Source organism: Lissotriton vulgaris, chromosome 3_1 (assembly GCF_964263255.1).
Source record: "Lissotriton vulgaris chromosome 3_1, aLisVul1.2, whole genome shotgun sequence".
Classification (NCBI taxonomy): domain Eukaryota; kingdom Metazoa; phylum Chordata; class Amphibia; order Caudata; family Salamandridae; genus Lissotriton; species Lissotriton vulgaris.
In genome coordinates, this window is record NC_141689.1 from 11,390,195 (window position 1) to 11,409,239 (window position 19,045).

At 46.4% G+C, this 19,045-nt stretch overlaps 1 protein-coding gene across 1 annotated transcript in view; it reads left to right on the top strand.

Moving 5' to 3' along the window:
• The first annotated feature begins 5,407 nt into the window (after window positions 1-5,407).
• The window catches only part of LOC147725823 (uncharacterized), a 227,306-nt gene continuing 213,668 nt past the window's right edge, over window positions 5,408-19,045 (top strand). The window contains exon 1 of the mRNA XM_086959997.1: window positions 5,408-5,550. Coding sequence (XP_086816123.1) covers window positions 5,461-5,550 — 90 coding nt within the window. The 5' untranslated portion in view covers window positions 5,408-5,460. The remainder of the gene's footprint in view (window positions 5,551-19,045) is intronic.

Sequence of the window (19,045 nt, forward strand, 5' to 3'; positions counted from 1 at the left end):
TTGGGCGACCCACCATCTCCCAAGAAGGAGATCAAGACCTTGGGAGTGTGGTTGGAGGAAGATCTGTCCTTTAGGACCCACGCCAGGAAGACCGCGGGGGTCTGTTTTGGTCTGCTGCGGTCAGCCCGCAAGGTGCTACCACTGCTTCCTGATTCAGCAAGGAAGCACTTGTTGCGTGGTTTAATCCTGTCGAGGCTCGACTATGGGAACGCGGTGTTTCTCGGTGCTCCCGAAGCGACCTTCAAAACCCTCCAACAGGTTCAAAATGCAGCGGCGAGAGTGTTAATGGATGTCCCCAGAAGGCAGTCTGCTGCCCCGGCCCTCAAAACGCTTCACTGGCTCCCCGTGAAGGAGCGGGTGAAATTTAAAGCGCTATGCACGGCCCATAAAATCTTGCATGGTAAGGGCCCCCGATCCTTTTTAACATGGCCCGCCCTTATAAGCCCACACGTCTTTTGCGCTCAGATCAAAAACATCTTCTACAGTCAGCGAGAGTAAGGAGAGCTCGCTCTGGGGGCAGGCGTTTCTCAGTGCAAGTGGCTACTCTGTGGAACTCTTTGCCCCTTAAGATTCGTTCAGAGCCCAAGATCCTACTGTTTAGGAAACTCTTGAAGACCTATTTGTTTCCACAGTAGTTATTGGGACTTGAGTCTCTCCTCTTGGTCTGTTCCGCGCCGGGATGCCCCTGGGTAATCTGAGCGCGTTATAAATTTTATATAATAATAATAATCTGTGTATGCTTGAGTTTGGAGGCCAGGTGGGATGTAGACAGAGAGGAGGTTCAGACGATACCCCTCCCATCTGCCAGACACTACTGCAAAGCGGCCCAAGGGTCTGACTCCGTGTGATCTATGTGGAGGGGCAATGAGCGGCGCAACAGGATTCCCACATCCCTGGAGCCTGAGGTGAAGCCTGAGTGGACTGCAAGGGTATACCCCCACCTGTTGAGGGCCTGACATGTGTTCCCCATGAGGTGTATTTCTTGTAGTAGGACTGCGTACGCCTGGTACCTTTTAATGAATTGCAGGACTATAGTGCGTTTGAGTCTGTCTCCTAGCCCGTTGACGTTCCAGCTCAGAACTTTGAGGCTTTTTTCCCACCTTCTAGCCATAACCGTTGCTAGGTGAGATGACTTGTACCTGCATTATGGTGCTCGGGTCGATTCTGACATTGCTAACTACACGTGACCGTAATTCCTTCCCAACTCCCCTGCCCTCCCAGCTACCCCCCCAACATTCCTGCTGAATGCAAACATTGATCATCACCGCATTTGTGGAGTCTCCCATTCCCTTCCCCCCACCTTCATGCATTGTACCTTCCCTTCCCCGTGAAACAGTGCACCCAACCCTGCTCCCTGCTCTGTGGGTTCCAAACTACCCACCACCCTAATTAGCAGAGCGCCTGTCACCCAACCCTACCCCGGAGAGAGGCGAGCCCTCTCTCTCTAACTTCTTGCGGGAAAAACGTAAGCCGGCCCCCTCCATGGCCGCCCTTCCCGCGCTGCCCCAGCGCGTTATTTCCTCAGGACTGAAATAATTTAAAAATTCAGTATGAAGTCTTAGAGTTTCAGGTCAGACACACAATTACTCACTTACATCAGCCCCAACAGTACAATGTCTATGGTATACGCTACAGTTCGAAGAATCACTGCATCAAGTGTCTGTGTCCTCATCTCGCTGAGTTGTCCCGTGGCGAGTCCCAACGGGGACTGTTCGACCTGGAACGCCAAGATCGCTGGCTCTGTTCGTCTCCTTCCATTCGCCCAGTCGCCGAACCAGGGGAGGAAACCCCGGGTTCCATCCAGTTGTCGATGTCTCCACCTGCCTGCGCCTCCGGCTCCGCGGCATCCAACCATTCCTGAACCGCCACCGGCGAAGTGAAGAAGTGTGATTTACCAGAAATTATTTTTAGCTTAGCTGGGAAGAACATCATGTATTTTAATCCTCGTTCACGAAGCGTTGCCTTAACCCCTTGGAAGGAGCACCGTTCTTGCTGGACGTGCAACGTGAAGTCCAGGAAGAAGCGGACCGTAGCCCCCTTGTACTGCAGGTCTCCCTGTTGTCTGGTGACCTGGAGGATCGCGTCGCGGTCCCTATAGTTAAGGACTTTAGCGATGATTGTTCTCGGTGGGGACCCTGGTTTAGGCTTGGGGATCGGAGCTCGGTGGGCCCGTTCGATAGTGAAGATGTTTGATAGTCTCTTGGGCTTTAGGTGGCAGAGGATTAGGTCTTCCAGAAACAGCTCCGTGCTGTCCCCCTCCAGTCCTTCCGGTACACCTACCACGCGGATGTTGTTCCTTCGGGCCCTCCCTTCCTGATCCTCGAGCTTCATCGCCATTTGTCGTTGTTGGTGAACGAGCTCGTTTACCCTGTCCTCCAGCCATTTTTCAGAGGCCTGTAGAGTCTTTATGTTCCCTTCATTAGTCTTGGACCGCTCTGTGGTTTTCCCCAAGTCCTCGCGCAGCAAATTTACCTCGATGGAGATCTTATCTATTTTTGTCTCGAGGTTAGCGCCTAGGGTCTGGATTGCGGTCATGATGGAAGTCAGGGACGGTTCCGCCTGTTCTTTACTGTCTTTTGCCGCCCCAGCGGACTGCTGTTGCGTTCTTGTCACTGCATATTGGTCCAGCTTGTTGGTTTGGGTCACCATTCCCCCTTTAGGCCGCATGACGGAGCAGGGCCTTTTGGCGTTAGGCGTCCGCGTCTCCTGTCTGGGATAGTACCTTCTGCGGGCCTGTGCTGGCTCAGGGTTCGGTCCGTACGTTGGCCAGCAACTACCTTGCCTCACCCCGTTCACTGGCGTAATTCCGGGCTCTGGCATAACCACTGTTGTCCCGCTGCACTTGGTGTCTGATGCACATGGGCAAGGCACACAGTTTCTTAAGATGTCCGTGCTCCGGCGAGCAACAGCACTCACCGGTGTTTTGGGACCTCGTCCTCCTCTGATTGCGGCCTCCTTCGCCTCTCGCCACCAGGAGACCTGTCTGGGTTCAGTTGGCCCTCAGTTAAAGTCCATATGCTAGCAGGGGTTTCCGTCACCCCGCTCACTGTCTGTGGGGACCAGACAACCCTGGGCACAGTCGCGCACGGCCTGTAATTAGCCCGATGGCCACCTCGTAAGAGTAGCGTTGAGTCGCAGCCCTGTCCCCGAATCCCAGGCTACTTCCAGTTTCCTGCCCTCATGTTAGGCACTGCGCCCCCTTCCAATCAGCTGATCCCTGTGCCCAGACTCACTGTGCAGGTTCCACCCGCGCCGGCTCCGCCGCACGTCAGCCCCGCTCTTTATGTAGGCCGCAGTCCTGGGCCTCGATTTTGGCGGCTGGCCGGGTCACGGCCCTTCCTTTGGACCCTTCGGATGCTTGGAGCCCTGTGCGCCGTTTTGTGTGTGGCCCCCCCTCCAGATGGGCCGCTGTCTCGGCGCCGCACTCACTTTACTTCAAAGCGCCACCTGCACCGGCGCCGCCGCCGCACGCCGGCCCCGCTCTCCGCACAGGCCGCAGTCCTGGGCCTCGATTTTGGTGGCTAGCGGCGCTCGGGCTCCACACCTTCACAGGGCCGGGCCGCTGGAGCTCCGGCCGCGGTGCTGCTGTCCTGGGGGGTCCCGGGGCTCCGCTCCAAAGGCGATGCTGTCGGCCCTTGCCTGAGGAAGCTGGGGCGTCGTTGGCAGTACGCCCCAGTGAGGATATAGTGGCCGGATTTCAAGGGACAGTCACGGTCCCGGTGGGAGCTCGGAGTTAGGCGGCCATTTCAGTCGGCGCCTGGCCACGCCCCCCCAGACGACGCTTCTTGGCAATAATGAAGTCCCTAGAGGCAGCATTAAAAGTGTCCCAAATTAAATGAGGAGAAGTGTGAGGAGATTCATTTTCAGTAAAAAAGCGGGAAGCAAAATCCGGGAAAGCAGCAGTAAAAGAAGGGTCTAGAAGAAGAGAATTGTTAAATCTCCATCTTCGTGTATCTGTAACAGGAAGGAGTAAATAAAGACCTAGGGAGACAGGAGCATGTTTGGAAATTAGAATAGAACCAATGTCAGAATGAGTAATGTGTTGGGTCAAAGCTTTAGAAATAAAAAGGTAGTCAATTCTGGATTGAGATGAGTGAACGGGAGAGAAAAAAGTGTATTCTTGTAAAGTAGGATTACTAAGCCTCCATGAATCAACCAGAGCTCGTTGGGAAATAGCGTTTGTAAATTGAGTGTGTGCCTGAGAGGAAGAAAAACGTGAGGAAGATTTCCTGTCAAGAAACTGGTCCATAACCATGTTGCAATCCCCACCAAGAATAAAATAATCATCCGTATATTGCAACTTATCAGGAGCAGTGGGAGCATAAATATTGAAAACGGTGAGAGGTATTTTATCTACCAACAAAGATACAACCACCCATCGACCTTCAGTATCTGAATTTTGGGAAATCAGTTGAACATTCAAACGTTTATGACATGACAGGAGAGGCAAAAACCTGACCCCCCCAATTACGACGCAATTTAGGGATTTCAACATCTTTAACATGAATTTCTTGTAACAAAGCTATATCAGCTTTCAAATGAGCTAAATGGGACAAAACACGTTGACTCTTAATAGGAGACCCCAAACCTCTAACGTTCCACGTATCTATATTAATCGACATTTAAAATAAAATATGAAACATATCCAAAATGCAAGAACAATGAAGTATGAACAGAAGCATACAATAACAATTTAACCACAATCCATGAAGATAATATAAGCAAAAGAGATAAGAAAAGATGGTAAACATGAAGGAAATAATAAATTGAGGAGAAAAATGAGAAAAGACTGCAAAGGAAGAAAAGTGAGAAGAGAGGAAAACCAAAGAAAAGAGGAGAGAAAGAGAGAGAGGAGATAAGAGAAGAATACAGAAGAACAGGCGGAGGAGAAGAAAATACACAAAGAGAAAATAGAATATACGTGGAGGATAAATGATGTAACAAAAGACATACCACAAGGAAACGGAGAGAAAAGGGGTGGCGGAACCACATAAGGGCATACTTGCTGATTTAATGTGCTTGAAATGTTGACTGTTTGCAGATAATAAGAGCCATGAAAACCCTAGAGCAGACTCTACAGCTTCCAATCTCTGTGACCCTCTCATCCTCCCCAACCAATCACTCTGTTTGCAAAGCATCGCTTGTTGTCCACTGTCATTCATGCTCAGTTTGCTATTTATGTGCTTGTTGTAAATGCTGCTTTAATACTTAAGAACATGTTTATATATAAATAATTAAGGATTTATTTCACTTTTTTGAGCTTGTTGGATGTTACTTTTTGTACGACGTTAAATGCTATCCTGTTATCCCCTCATGGTTTTGTCTGTCATTTTACTTTCTTCTCAAAACTTTTGCCTTGCCCTCTAACTCAACCATCCTGTTTGTCGTCTTGTTCCCTCAGGCACCTCACATCTTTACAGGATCCTTGGAGCACCGCAGGCGTGAAGACAATCTTCCACCATGGGGAACTTCTGCATGTCTATGGTCAATGAGACTCCGTACATCTTCAGCTTCGGTTTTGGTTATCTCGGCAGTCAGTGGGTTATTCAGGTGAGTTTGGCCATAATGTACTAACACGTTTTCCTGTAGACACAGTGTCCTGTTCTTTGATGGGTGAGAACCTATGTCCCTGACATGTAATAGTGCTTTCTAAAAATACGCATAAAATAGCATATCCTAGAGCCTCACAGTTGTGGCCTTGGCAGAAATCTCATCCAATTGTATGAGAGGACTTGTGATTTCACTCTCTGCTCCGTCATACAATGTTCTTTTCCTGCAGACTTCAACTCCTCCTCCTTTTCTGAGGGATTAGAAGGGCTGTGCAACATTTCTTTAGCCGTGGAGTTCTGTGGAGGTCCAAAGTCTATTACTCTGTGAAGTTTGTGGACATTGAACACAATTGTCAGGTGTTAACTTACTCATGATATTTTAATGAGAGAATATACTTTCTAGTTGCAAATTCAGAATCAGAGACTTTTTTACTACAAAAATGCTTTGCTCCTCTGACGCTAGGTCTTGTCTTAAATAAAAGTTGGTCCCTTCAATTTACAAAACAAGATTATTTCTCTCAAAGGCAATGTATTTTTGCGTGCCTGACTTAGCATTACAAGATTGCTTACCATCCTTTCACATCCCAGGACCTTCCTCTGCCCAGGATACAGAATCCTTGTTTGGTGGGGGAAGGCATGCAAAATGGTGAATAATCTATCTGGACCGGCTGGACCCAGGCCATGTGGGTGATCAACGAGGCTACACTGCAATGGCCTTCAGATTCAGATGTGCCCTCCTCCTGCCCTACCTGGGTCTCGCCCATCCCCCCAGCTATCAGCATGGAAGCTCGGCTGAGGATGCTGCTGCATCCTGATGGCCAATGATTTCCAAGGCAATATTCATGTCATGGTAAGCGGTGTTAATCCAGAAAGGGGTCAGGCCCTAATGACAGGAACCAGGTAGGGCCAATAATCAATATGCAAAACGGGGGGAAATACCTGGGTTCCAACTTCTTGATTTACAAAAAACCACACTATATGCCTTTTGTGGTTAGGGTTGTTTATTTACCCTCTTTTTTTCTTTAATTGTTTTGGATGACTTCATAAGGGAAACTCTCTTATTTCCAGAAGATCATAAAAGTTATACCACAATCAATATTAATTAAATCAACAAATAAACATGACATTTGACAAAACTCAATTGTTGTTAAATGACAAACATACGATCAAAATTGCACACCACGAATAACTCATGCGTGTGTTATCAAATTCTTTTCAATTAAAAAAAAATGCTGCTATATATCACTCAAAGAAGCAGATAACAGATATTTGCCAATTCATTCAATGCAAATGGCCTGATTTGACAATTCAATTAATTGATGTCATTAAAGAATATGCCGACGCGTTTCTAGCCACGTTTTTATTCCTCTGCGGGCTTTCATCAGGGCTTCTCATTACGAGCATATTGAAGCAATCTATAAAACAAAAAATAAATACTCATCACTACTAGTGCCCCCACCTATCTAAGAAAATCTCTACCTTATTGTTAGCCCATAACTCATACCTTATTGGTGTTTTTTGCAAAAAGAGCTTTTTTGAAGCAAGGGCTTTGTTAGAGAAAATTGAAAAGGAGATTATCACTTTCAAAGACAATACGATTAGTTACAAAACGTTCAAGTTTGAGAAAGATAGTAAATCTTTCAGCTTGGAACAGGCCTATACTAATTTAAAAGAAGAATATTACACATCAGGTGAATCGCATAAGGCACTTGTAAATTTCCAAGGTCGCTCACGAAATAGGTTCAAGACCTTCTCAGAGACCTCCTCATCTGATTCCTCGACTGACTCAGAGTCTAGACCAGGACAACAACAAAAAAAGCAGGGTTCTTCTTCTTTTTTAGAAAAGGGCCAGCCAAAAAACAAAGTAAGGTTCAAACAATTCCCTTGGAGATGCGGACAAGACGGCAGTTTTACAAGTCTTAAAAGAAAGCTCGATAGTCAATTTGTCAACAAAAATATTGACTAAATGTGAGTAATCCATATTGGAATTGAGACTAAAATTTGTTCCCAATAGAGCCACAGATTACAATAATTTAAAACTGGAAGCACTTGAATTTTGCAGAAAAATATTCTTAAAAGCATTTTTCGCTGAAAAAGAATACAAAGGTAACCTTGAGACAACAGCGCTGGCCAACAAGTCCAAGTTCATGCCTCCAACATATGGTGTGCCAAAAGCAATCGTTGCATACGAACAAGCAGTGATGTCTTCACTTACACAGTTGGAAAAGCGGGGTAAATATCTTAAACCATAGGGGCTGTACACACTTTCTTAGTATCCTGTTCTCTGCTGCTCAGCCTGTCTCTATGACGTCTTCCTTAGTTCTATCTGTGTATGTTTGAGTGTACTGTCAGTTACCTTGGAGGCTGAGCAGCAGGGCAGCTTCTCCCGGTGGGGTCTTTATCTTATGCTTTACTGGATTCAACTATTTTGATTATCATCCAGATTCATGAAGCTGAATTGCGCTCGCAAAGGGCCAGATTCGAGAATCCGGCCCTTTGCGAGCGCAATTTTTGCATTTGGGATTCATTATCCTAAATGCAAAAATCGGTAAATGCGATTTCGCTAAATTGCGAGGAATTACATTTAAGGAATCTCTATTTGAGATTCCTTAAATGCAATTCATTAACCATTTATAAATTGCGAAGACAAACCTCGTAGTAAATAGCGAAAACTTAGGCAAATGCTTTTAAATGCATTTCTCTGAGTTGCATATTGCACACACACATGTCCTTTGGACATGTGTGTGCGCAACACCAATGTAGATTACATTTCAGGGGTGCTACAGGGTGTCCTTTGGACACCCCAAGCACCCTTGAAATTGCATCCTTATTTGCGATTAGCAAATTGCTAATCGCAAATAAGGAATAACTCCCCTTTCATTCCTATGGGCATTCATTCCTATGGGCATTTCAGGGGTGCTACAGGGTGTCCTTTGGACACCCCTAGCACCCTTGAAATCGCATCCTTATTTGCGATTAGCAAATTGCTAATCGCAAATAAGGAATGTGTAGGAATCGCATTTTATTTTGCGATTCCTACATGAATCCCGGTTTGCAAGTCTGTAATAGCGATTCCTTATGAATCGCTATTAAAGACTCGCAAAACGGGTCTTTGATGAATCTGGCAGTATATGCTGTGTCTATTTATCCCATAACTTCATATCAACAATAAATATTAATCTGGAACACAGCAACTAAGGAGTTATCTTTTTTTATGGAATGTTACACATGACGTTATGCAGTAGTAGTAGTTGTAGTACTTTATTCGATAAAAAATGTCATCATAAAAGTATACAATTTATACAGTACGTTAAAAGATAGAATCCGGGAAGCCGCCAATCCTTATGTACATACAACATTTCATCGGAAAAATGTGCATATTATACAATACATTAAACAGTAAAAGACATGATCCCACCAGTCCTATGTATACATACAGCAGTACTGTCTACCCAAATTCTAAAATCTATAAAATATACACTAAAAACAGGTAAATAAAACCATGATAAACATCCTGTCATAGGGCCATCTGGTGATTGAATTGGATGGGGGTTAGCTTAGCCCGCCTTATACGTGTCTGCCATGCACTACCCAAGCATTTGGCAACCCCGCACGCCATAGCGGTAGAGGACGTGTCAGTGCAGAGGACCCGTAGAGCCATTTTATGACACCTAAGGCCCAGCCCCTTACATAGTGGTTTTAGCCATACCGTCCACCCGGAGGTGAATTCATTCACCGGTAAAGTCCTGAGCCTAAATTTTAGGTAAAGTGATCTGTCCAAGGGTTTCTCTATCAAGTCTAAAAAGGGTTCAAATTTACTTGTCCATTTAAACTCGAGGATCCGCTCAGCAAGAGGCCCCCCTATACCTCTGCGAATGGCTGTCTCCTGGACCCAGTCCCAATAGAGCTTCTTAATCACTGACTTGGGAGGCGGTGTTTGGCTCGTCCAACATTCACTTAAACCCATTTGCCCAACCAGCTGCCTCAGATTACACAGCCACTTAATCTTGTTGCTTGTGTTGAGTGAGATGAGTTCATCTAGGACTGCTGCATAGTTGTGGAGCTCAGGGGTCCTTCTCAGTCGCACCCAAAAAAGTAGTGGGCGCAAGTGCCAGCTGCACATTTATATTCTTTAAAGGGTTGGTGGTCAGGGTTACGATCTACACCGATTTAGGCACACATAATCCCTCAACTAGGCACTGCACAGTTAGGGCACTGGTGCAGGTAGAGAAATCCCACCTCCTCTGACTAAACAAGGGCAGTAGCCTGAACTTCTTTTGTTTTCTTTTTTTGTTCCCCTTGGTGTCTCGTCAACCCTCCTGAGGGCTACCCTTCGGACGGAAAAAAGCAGCAAGAGAAACAGATACGCTGCCTGTGTATATTGACCAACAGCCTCAAAATCCTAAGACTATCATATAGTTTGAAAATAAGTCACTTTCATACATAGCTGACATATATCGCTCAATAAAAATATCTAAATCCTAACAGTGACCTACAGCTGTCTGTTTAAGGGAGGATTCAGGGATGTCCATACAGGCCCATACTAGAACACTGACAGGACCAAAATACCTACGCATAAGCTCAGCCCTTATATTCCAAATAGAAAACCCAGATCAAGGGACCTATCTCTCTTATGCTGCAGACATAATCGCACAACCAAATATGGAGTCTATGCCCTCTCCTATCTTGTTCCACGTCACAGGAATAAACATCCTCTTTCCATTCAAACATGTCCAAGCTTAGTTGACGTTAAGAAACACCTAAAAACCTGGCTGTTCTAACCACCTCTTCTTCTCACTGCCCGCCCTACAACCCTGAGATGTCCCTCTGGAGATGAACCTTGTACTATATCAAGAATCAAATAACATAGCATAACACCCCTGGTTCCAGAACCTCAGATCAGATTTTATTTGACTTACAACAGAAGACAAAGAAGAGACTCAAGTCTGCGACTTCAGGACCTGCAAAAAAGAAAGGTACTCTATTCTTACCCTGTGGCAGCCACTCTGCAACTGCACTACTGTTATTCATCCCGGACCAAAGACTGGTTCCCCCCAACAGAGGGAAACCTTTGAGAACCACAGGCAATTCTAGATTCCCTTGGACTAGCGTTGCTAGTCCCCTGCAGCCCACAGGTGAAAGCACACCTCTGGAACCAAAGAATCACTAGGCATCGGATCCACCAGGGGATCGCCCAGAGTTTGATAGTCCAGCTCATTGTGGGAAACATAGATCTGACCTCCAGCAAGTTTCTTTGTGGCTCCCTTTTTCTCCTACACATTTGGACATTGAAATAGCTTCACGATGATCTTACCACTGCCAAGGCTTGTTGGTGGCCAGTCCGGACACCACTACATTCACTTGATGCTGCAACTTGAAGAAAAACCACAGAACCTTCAACCAACTACGTTGGTGGTCCTGTTGTCGACTTTGCATCCGTTTCCTTACCAGCACTGTCTGAGCAGTAAAACCAGCTCCCCCACAGCTCCTGCTTAGCACCATGGACAGCCAGAGCAACTCTTCACCCGGACCTTACGAGCCAGGTAAAATTCAACAGACTGTTATGGGCTAGTCCTGGGAGCAGCATCACCGTAGCCCTCAGTGGGTTCTGCGCAACTTGACCTGCAAGTGGCCGATTGTCACTAGTGCTTTTTACCATTGACTGCATTGTTCACGTTCTGCAGTGTTGAATTGCAGTGATTTGTTTTTCCTTGTAAAATCCATAACTATTGTTATACTCAACTGATTGTCTTTGTTTAGGTGTCTAAATGTAAATAAAAAGCTGCTTTATTTGTATAAATTGGGCTGAGTTAGTGATTTATTATAGTGAATCCAAAGTTGTGAGGGCATTACATACGTATTCCACCTTCCTACACTCTGATCTGCTCTTTCCTGACTCCAACATTTCTGAATCAGAAATGGTAATGCAAGCACTGTGTGTCGGCTGCTGAATTCACATCCACCTCAAAACAGCAGAGATATCCTAGTGTTATCGGTCCTGAATCAAGCCAGTGCCAGAATATTAGCCTCTCGCCGGAGTGAAGGAACACATTAAAGATGAACAGATCCCCAAAGGAGATGTGCTGCCCATCACTCTCCCACATCTGACCCCGTGCAGCCCCGGGTTGTCTGAAGGCCCGTGTCAGATACCCAAACCCATTGAAGTCATGGGTGCCGGAGGGAATGCGCATATTCTGGAATACCTGGTTCCATAGGAGAGGACTAGACCTGCAAGAAGATGCTCATGGCATTGGTGGGAGCTCACCTAACTTGGTGTAACTTGAACTCTGACCTGCCAGTTGGCTTGTCATCAGCTGCCACTGCTCTACATATAAGGTGGTCATGTGAGCCATGTACCATTTGCCTCAAATAGTTTGCTGCAGCAGAAAAGAAGAAGCAATCAAGCAAGAGTAAGTAAGTAATTCTTTATTGTGTAGTTAATTAAAACCATTACAATATATAAAATACCACAGTGTTTAAAAAGCAGGATATTGACACTACTGTATAAAAGATAAAGTCTATAAAATCAGATGTCAATCTAGCTTAACGATATGCTTGTTGAGGGCGGTGGCTCTGCCACAATGAAAGGAGTTCTTGTTTCATGATCAAGTCTTTCCCATGGGCCTCGTTTTTTGCAATCAAGCAAGAGGTATATCTAGGAATGAGGACAAGACCTGTTGTTGCTGCAATGAGAGTAACAATGTAAAATGACTCATATGCTGAGGTGCTGAGAACCTGATGAGAAGCAGAGAATGATCATTTTATTTTTTTATTTTAATGTAAAGAGTTTTGTATAGCGCGTACAAGACCCTTGGGTATCAGAGCGCTTTACATTGCATGAGGTAGAATGGAGACAAATCTTGTATAGTAAGGGTATACACAGTGATATTACACAAGAAAGGTACAAAGTTCCCTGGGGAATAGACAAGATAGTGTGTGTGTGTGTGGAGGAGGAGAGAAAAGTCAGGGAACAGGGTGTTCCCTTGTTGGAACTAGAAGACCTCACACACCCAGTGAGCTCGATGTCATGCTTCATCATTGGCCTCCTGCTCCTCATCAGACTGGCGCTGCAATGCTGACGGGTGCCTAATAGGCGCTCTTTGACGGAGTTCTTTTGCTCCAGCCAATGGTTGAGTGCGTGTGAGGGGTCAAGGGAAAGTGTAGTCGTGAGGGAGTGGTGGTTTAAAATAAGGTGGGTCAGTCCACAAGGACCTTTATTCACGTGGCTGACTCCCTTGATTAAAAGAGTGGGAGGGGAGATAGGATCTGTAAGGTACACAGCGGACTAACTCAAACCCTCTGATTAGGTCGACATGTTTCTTGCCCAATTGGCAATTCTTCAGGACCTCAGGTGCTCAGTACTACACAGTGATAGAAAAGAAGGAAAGATAAAAAATACAACCTCACTGGGTCAGTAAGGGGGCAGGCCAGGAGGTCCTGCTCTAGTGTGGTGACCTAAAAGAAATGTACATAAATAAGCCAAACATTTACAGTGGCGTGAACTCAAGCTCAATCGATATGACATAATTTAAGTGTATATCCCTAAAGATAAAAACAAAACATACGGTTAACACAATATATACAGTGCATGAGATTAGATTTGGGATATAACTATCTATATATTGCGACTTCCTGAGTGCAAAAAGATTCTAAGTGTCCATTCCTAAGTATTCTATATTGTACAAACCTTCTGCCTTCAGTACCAAAGTTGCAATATGAGAAGCAGAGAATGATCATGCAATGACCTTCTGTCTGAAGCCAAGGATGTCTGCAATATCATGGAATCACAATTGGATCCAGGCCTGACAATGAAGAACTCCTCCCACCAGCGTCTGTGTTCATCCTGTTCTCTCCATTTTGACCTTTGAGAGACGGGGGACAATGCAAGGCAGGTTTGTCTGGCTCAGTCTTTTCTGTGCTTTTAGGTAAAATAGTGCCAAGAAGCTATTTGCTGAAGTCACTCTTCTTCCTCTGTGGCCACCATTCCTTAATTGCTGGGTCTCTGTCATGTAAACAGTATTGGGCTTCCAACAATTATCTCCTGCCCAGCTTCCTCCAGTGACAGCTATTTGCTAAGACGGTGTTGTGAAAGATAGGCATAACGTCAGGGACAACTGACATAGAGGGTGCCAGTGAGGAGTGGAGTCCACCAGGGATGTGTGATGGCCCCAACCCTGTTCTCCCTCTTTGTAAACGGAGTGGTGGACCATCTCAGGGAGGAAGCGGTGGATGCGCCATCCCTGGCGGGGGAAAAAACCCCTACTCTACTCTTCGCGGATGACACCATTCTGATCTCTAAAACCCCCACAGGCCTCCAAAAGCTCTTGGACCGTTTTAGTGTGTTTTACACTGACAGAGGTCTTACCATCAATACCTCTAAAACAAAGCTTATGGCCATTTCACCGTCCAAGAGATCCAGAAATAATGTTTCTCTCAATGGTGCGCCCCTGGAATTGGTTGATTCCTTTGATTATTTGGGAGTCAGGGTAAATAGTCAGATGAACTGGAAAGATCACTTGGCCAAAATGTTATTAAATCATAAAAGAGTCTCTGGGGTGGTCTTAAGGGAACAACGAGAGTCGACGAGTAAACCTGTCGCACCGACCCTCGCTATCTATAAAGGCCAAGTATTACCGGCATCTCTATATGGATCAGAGTTGTGGGGATTTGAGAACATAACAGAGCTAGTTATATTCGAAAATAAGTTCATGAGAGATTTGGTGGCTCTTCCAGTTTCCACCCCGCTAATCCCCCTCCAGTTAGATCTGGGGAGGCGTTTCCTCAAGGACCGCGGTAAGGGGTGAGCCAGCCTCCTCTTTCCCATTTGAGTGCAGATCTCATTCATAGTGCTCTGAGAGCATCTGTCGCAGTCCACGGTCTCCTCCTACTCTGGTGAATCCTCCATGACCTTCAGGAATTCCTCTTCTCTTTCCTTCACAGTTCAGGACCTCGCGTCCTCTTCTCTGGTAGTTCTCTCATGCTGTTGCTCCTCCTCCTCTCTGAGCTCCGTCACCAACCACCCCCGTTTGCCTCGGGTGCCACTTTCTGTTCATCGCTGATTGGGGTCACATTCTCACGACGCAAATGGTGGTCTAGACCACCTCCTTCACTTCCTGGTTGGCACGAATCCGCCGCCATCTTGGATACATCGCTATGCTCGCGATCGTCAAGGGGGAACTCTTCACAGTCAGGTAGAGCAATTTAAATAGTGATCTCTTTCGGATGAGAAGCCAGTGTCGATCTTCAAGTATGGGGGCTGAAGAGGTTTTAGGGGGCAGGCTACTAACCATACTTGCTGCAGTATTTTGGATCACTTGTAATTTGGCTAGAAGGAATTTACTGGAGGCACAAAACATGGTATTTCCATAGTCCAGACTAGAAATTATTAGCCCCTGGATGAGAGTCTTTTGTGGGTTCAGTGGTAGCCACATACATATTTTTTTTGGCCAACGCATAGTGCCAAACCATGGGCACATACAGTGACGACCTAGATTTGCATTAATAGTTGATCGTCTAAGATTATACCTAGATGTTTTGCGGTTCTAGTGGGCTGGGGATCAGAGCCCACTTGTGCTGGCCACCAGTTAGCATTCCATATACTCTGAGCTTTGCCTAACAATATGATTTCTGTCTTTCCTGTATTAAGTTGAAGGCAATCAAGGGACATCCAAGGAGCAATTTCTTTCATCCAGGTGAGGAATTTTTGTTTAATGCTGTCTATATCTTGGCCAAATGAGATGATCAATTGTGTGTCATCTGCATATGAAAATATCTTGAACCAATAGGATTTAATGAGTTTCACTTAAATCCTAGATTTAGGGGAATTAAGGGTTTGGTGTAATTAGCAAATGGGCTACTAGCCCCAGTGGCTAATTCACCCATGAAGTGACCACATGCTGGGATGTGTGCCGCCTTTGCTACCCAGAACCCTAACCCTCCATTTTGCTCTTTTTAAAATGGCAGACACCTTCTTTGGCTGTACATTCCAGGTAGCCCACCCCTAGGGGTATATACTATAGGGTCATATAAGCTTGCACGTATATGTACACACCTTTAATATTATGCAACCGGCTTCCTGGGCTCAGGAGGCCTACCTTAGGGGTGAATGGCATATATTAAAAATATTGCTTTCACCTTGCCACACATGGTTCGGGCAAAGTCTAGTTTGAGCCGTTTGCACTGCTCATGCCGTCTGCAATCGCAGAACTGTTGTCATCTGTAAACCTGTGTGACTCAGCTTGGCACAATCAGTGCTCCAGACCCTGGTGACCCCTGCATCTCCCATACTCTAGGTACCACTGGTACCACATACCAGGGTCTTATAAGGGGGTTAAAGTAGTTGCCAATTGGCGTCACTGAGTCCCATGTTTCAGTTTTAGGGAGAGAAAACTGCACTGGGGCCTGGGCAGCAGGATCAAGGGCACTTTCAGAGTCCTTACCATCAGCATTGGAGCAAAAAGTGTGGAAGTGACTATACCAAAAAGGCCACTTTACCACATGCCCCACCCCCAGATGAAAGGTGATGAGCAACGAATCCACACCCTAGTAGTTCTCTTCATCTAAGTGGAAAAACCTAGAAAGGCTACCTACTTTGGCATGGCCAGTCTCATGTCTGTGTTCCACTGTAAAGTCAATCCCTGTAGGGAAATAAATGGGCCACCTCAACAGTTTGGGGCTCTGCCCTCTCATCTACATTAGCAATCTGAAAGGCCTGGGGTCAGTTTGAACCTTAAAGTGAATCTTAATCGAGTATGGTCTCAGCTTCTGCAGGGTCGAAACAACTGGAAAGGCTTCTCTCTCAAAGGCGCTCTAATGCTGCACTCTAAGGAGGAGTCGCCTGCTAATGTGGGCAACAAGCTGATCCTGGCCTTATTGATCTGTGATAAAAGTACACCAATCCCATGTTCAGAAGCATCTGTTTCAACAATGAACTGTTTTAAATAGTCTGGTTCCTTCAAGACAGGTGCTAAGCGTGTAGCCTCTTTCGGGGTGTCAAATGCCTTTTGGTATCCTGTGGTCCAGATGACCTTCTTAGGCCCGTTTCTGGAGTTGAGTGGATGGGGCCATAATGGTCCCAAAACTCTTCACAAAACTCCTGTAGGACCCAATCAAGCTAAAGAGAGCCCTGACTTGATTCTGGGTCTTGGGAATCTCCCACTCCATAATAGTCTTTGGGTTTGAGAGGTTGCACCTACAAGGTGGTCTAAGCAAACAACTGAACTTTATCTGGCTCTTACCATCCTTGATAGTTAGGTCTGCCTGTTGCAGGGCCTGTAGTACTTCCCTTAGGTGGACCAGGTGATCCTTCCAGGTGGAACCAAATACAGCAAATTGATTCCGATATGCAGTGTAAAAGTGGTCCAGTCCTGAAAGAACTTAATCCACCAACCTTTGTAGCAAGCGCATTTTCCAGCCTAAAAGGCATCTCTTTTGAATTGAAAGTGACTTTCATGGGCTGAGAAGGATGGTCCCAACAAGTTACATCTAAGGTAGTCAAAACTTTGCTGCACCCAGCTTATAAATGAGCTCATCTGCTCTTGGTATGGTGTGTGCATCAGTTCTAGTGACTGCATTTAAACCCATGCAATCCACCCAGCCCTTATCTCTGGTTTGCCACCATTAGAGAGAGGTTTGGGGACAAATACCATTTGGTGTCCCAGGGACTGTCAGAGGGTTCTATCACCCCTAGCATCTTGCTGACCTTCGCTTTGATGCAGAGTTCAACTTCGTCAGATAGTCTGGAAATCTTGTTTAGGTCTCGCCTACGCATCGCTCGTGCGCTGCTTAGGAGAGAGACCTTTAGCCATTGGTATAGCTTTGGGGGCAAAAACGTGCACGCGTTGCATTGCTTGCATGCAGGAGCGAGCGGCTCCATATGGTGGCGCCATATGGTCGCAATCATTGTGCCTTGCTGCATGCTCCCGCAAGAGAATCACGCAGACCCCCTCCACCTGCTGCGGTCTCTGTGCCACTGACTTTGTAGCTCGCAGTTCACACTGTAACATTCTTTGTCTCAGGAGCAGCCGGTAGACAAGCTCCATGTCATCTTGTGCCCTCTTGGTTTCGCTTTCACGCTCTATTCCTTTGACTTAGCTTCTTATTTAAGGGTGGATGGACACACCGATCGTTGGCTATTAGCCCGGGGTCTCTGGCCACAGCCCGTTTTGCCCTCTATGTTCATGCGCCTGTATGGGGTTAGACCGGGGTGCTGACTCCTATACTCCATGCAGCTTCTCCCCACTTCATGCAAGCCGCTTGTTACACCGGGTGTGCGTTCACTGTCTCGCTCATTGACCCGTCTGCTGACAAATGCTTACTTGTGTTGGTTATTCGTTGCAGGTGCTCTTCCCAGCTTCCAGCACTTACGAGATGATACCTTCTGCAGTTTGTAGACTGCCCTGTACACGTTATATTACAAATACCCGCTCCTTTCCCAGAGGTACCGACCCTTCCCATTCCAGAAGCACACTTCCCTCTTCTCCACGCAGAAGCAACTCTTTCCCCTCCCTCCATAAGCTGCACACTCCCCTCTCCGCAATAAGCCAAGTATTTCATTTTCTTACACGAAGGGCACTTTTCGGTCACCCACAAGCAGCGTGCGTCTTTCTCCTCTACGGAAAGTGCACCCTCCTCTGCCCTCCGTGGGAGGGACTCTTCCCTCTCTACTACTAGATGTAAACTCCCCATTAGAAATGTACAAAAGACAGCACCTCAGGCTCTCCAACTCTCTCTCGCCACTCTGCTGATATTCCCTCCTCCTCCTTCATGAGATGCTTACTACTCTACACCACGGAAGCAGACAGAAATGAGGTATAACCAACAGGAACAATATTGCCTTATTGTTGGACAGCTAAACGCTGAGACTGACAGTTTCTGGAGGGGCAGCATGTTCTGTGTGCCCGGTGCGCTAGTAAATGAGGATGTGGCATAATGGCTAGAGTGGCCTACCATGAAGCTGAGGAACCAGGTTCGAGTCTGGCAGGAGGCTCAAGCGTTATCACTGGATCTCCTTGTGCCTAACATGAATCTGTCCTTGTGTACTGTAACTGGTGCTCATGTGATGCGCTCTGATACCTTCACGTAGTGTTCGATCCATGTAAGAAATGCACAAAAAAAAAGAAAATGCTATACAATTGTGGTTAGGGTAACTGCAGGTTGCCCTGGGTTGTGTTGAGGTGTTTTAGAGCCCTGGGCAGATGCATTTTTTTTACAATTCCACCTCACGTGGCTCTAGTCTTCTCAGTGAGAACTCATGGGTGACACTAAACCTCAGCAGAGGCCCCTAGGGGGAAACACCCTTGAAGCCCATGCATAGAAATGACACAGTCATTCCCCTAGCACCGAGAGGGCACACTTTGGAATGTGTTGGCAGGTCTGGTTGTCAGTATGCACAGAGCAGGTGTGCCACTGGCTGTGTGGGTGGGTGAGTCCGAAGCCTCCCTCTGCTGAGTCTTCTGGGGGGCATAAGTTCGAGGGCAGGTGGTCCTCCGTAGAGG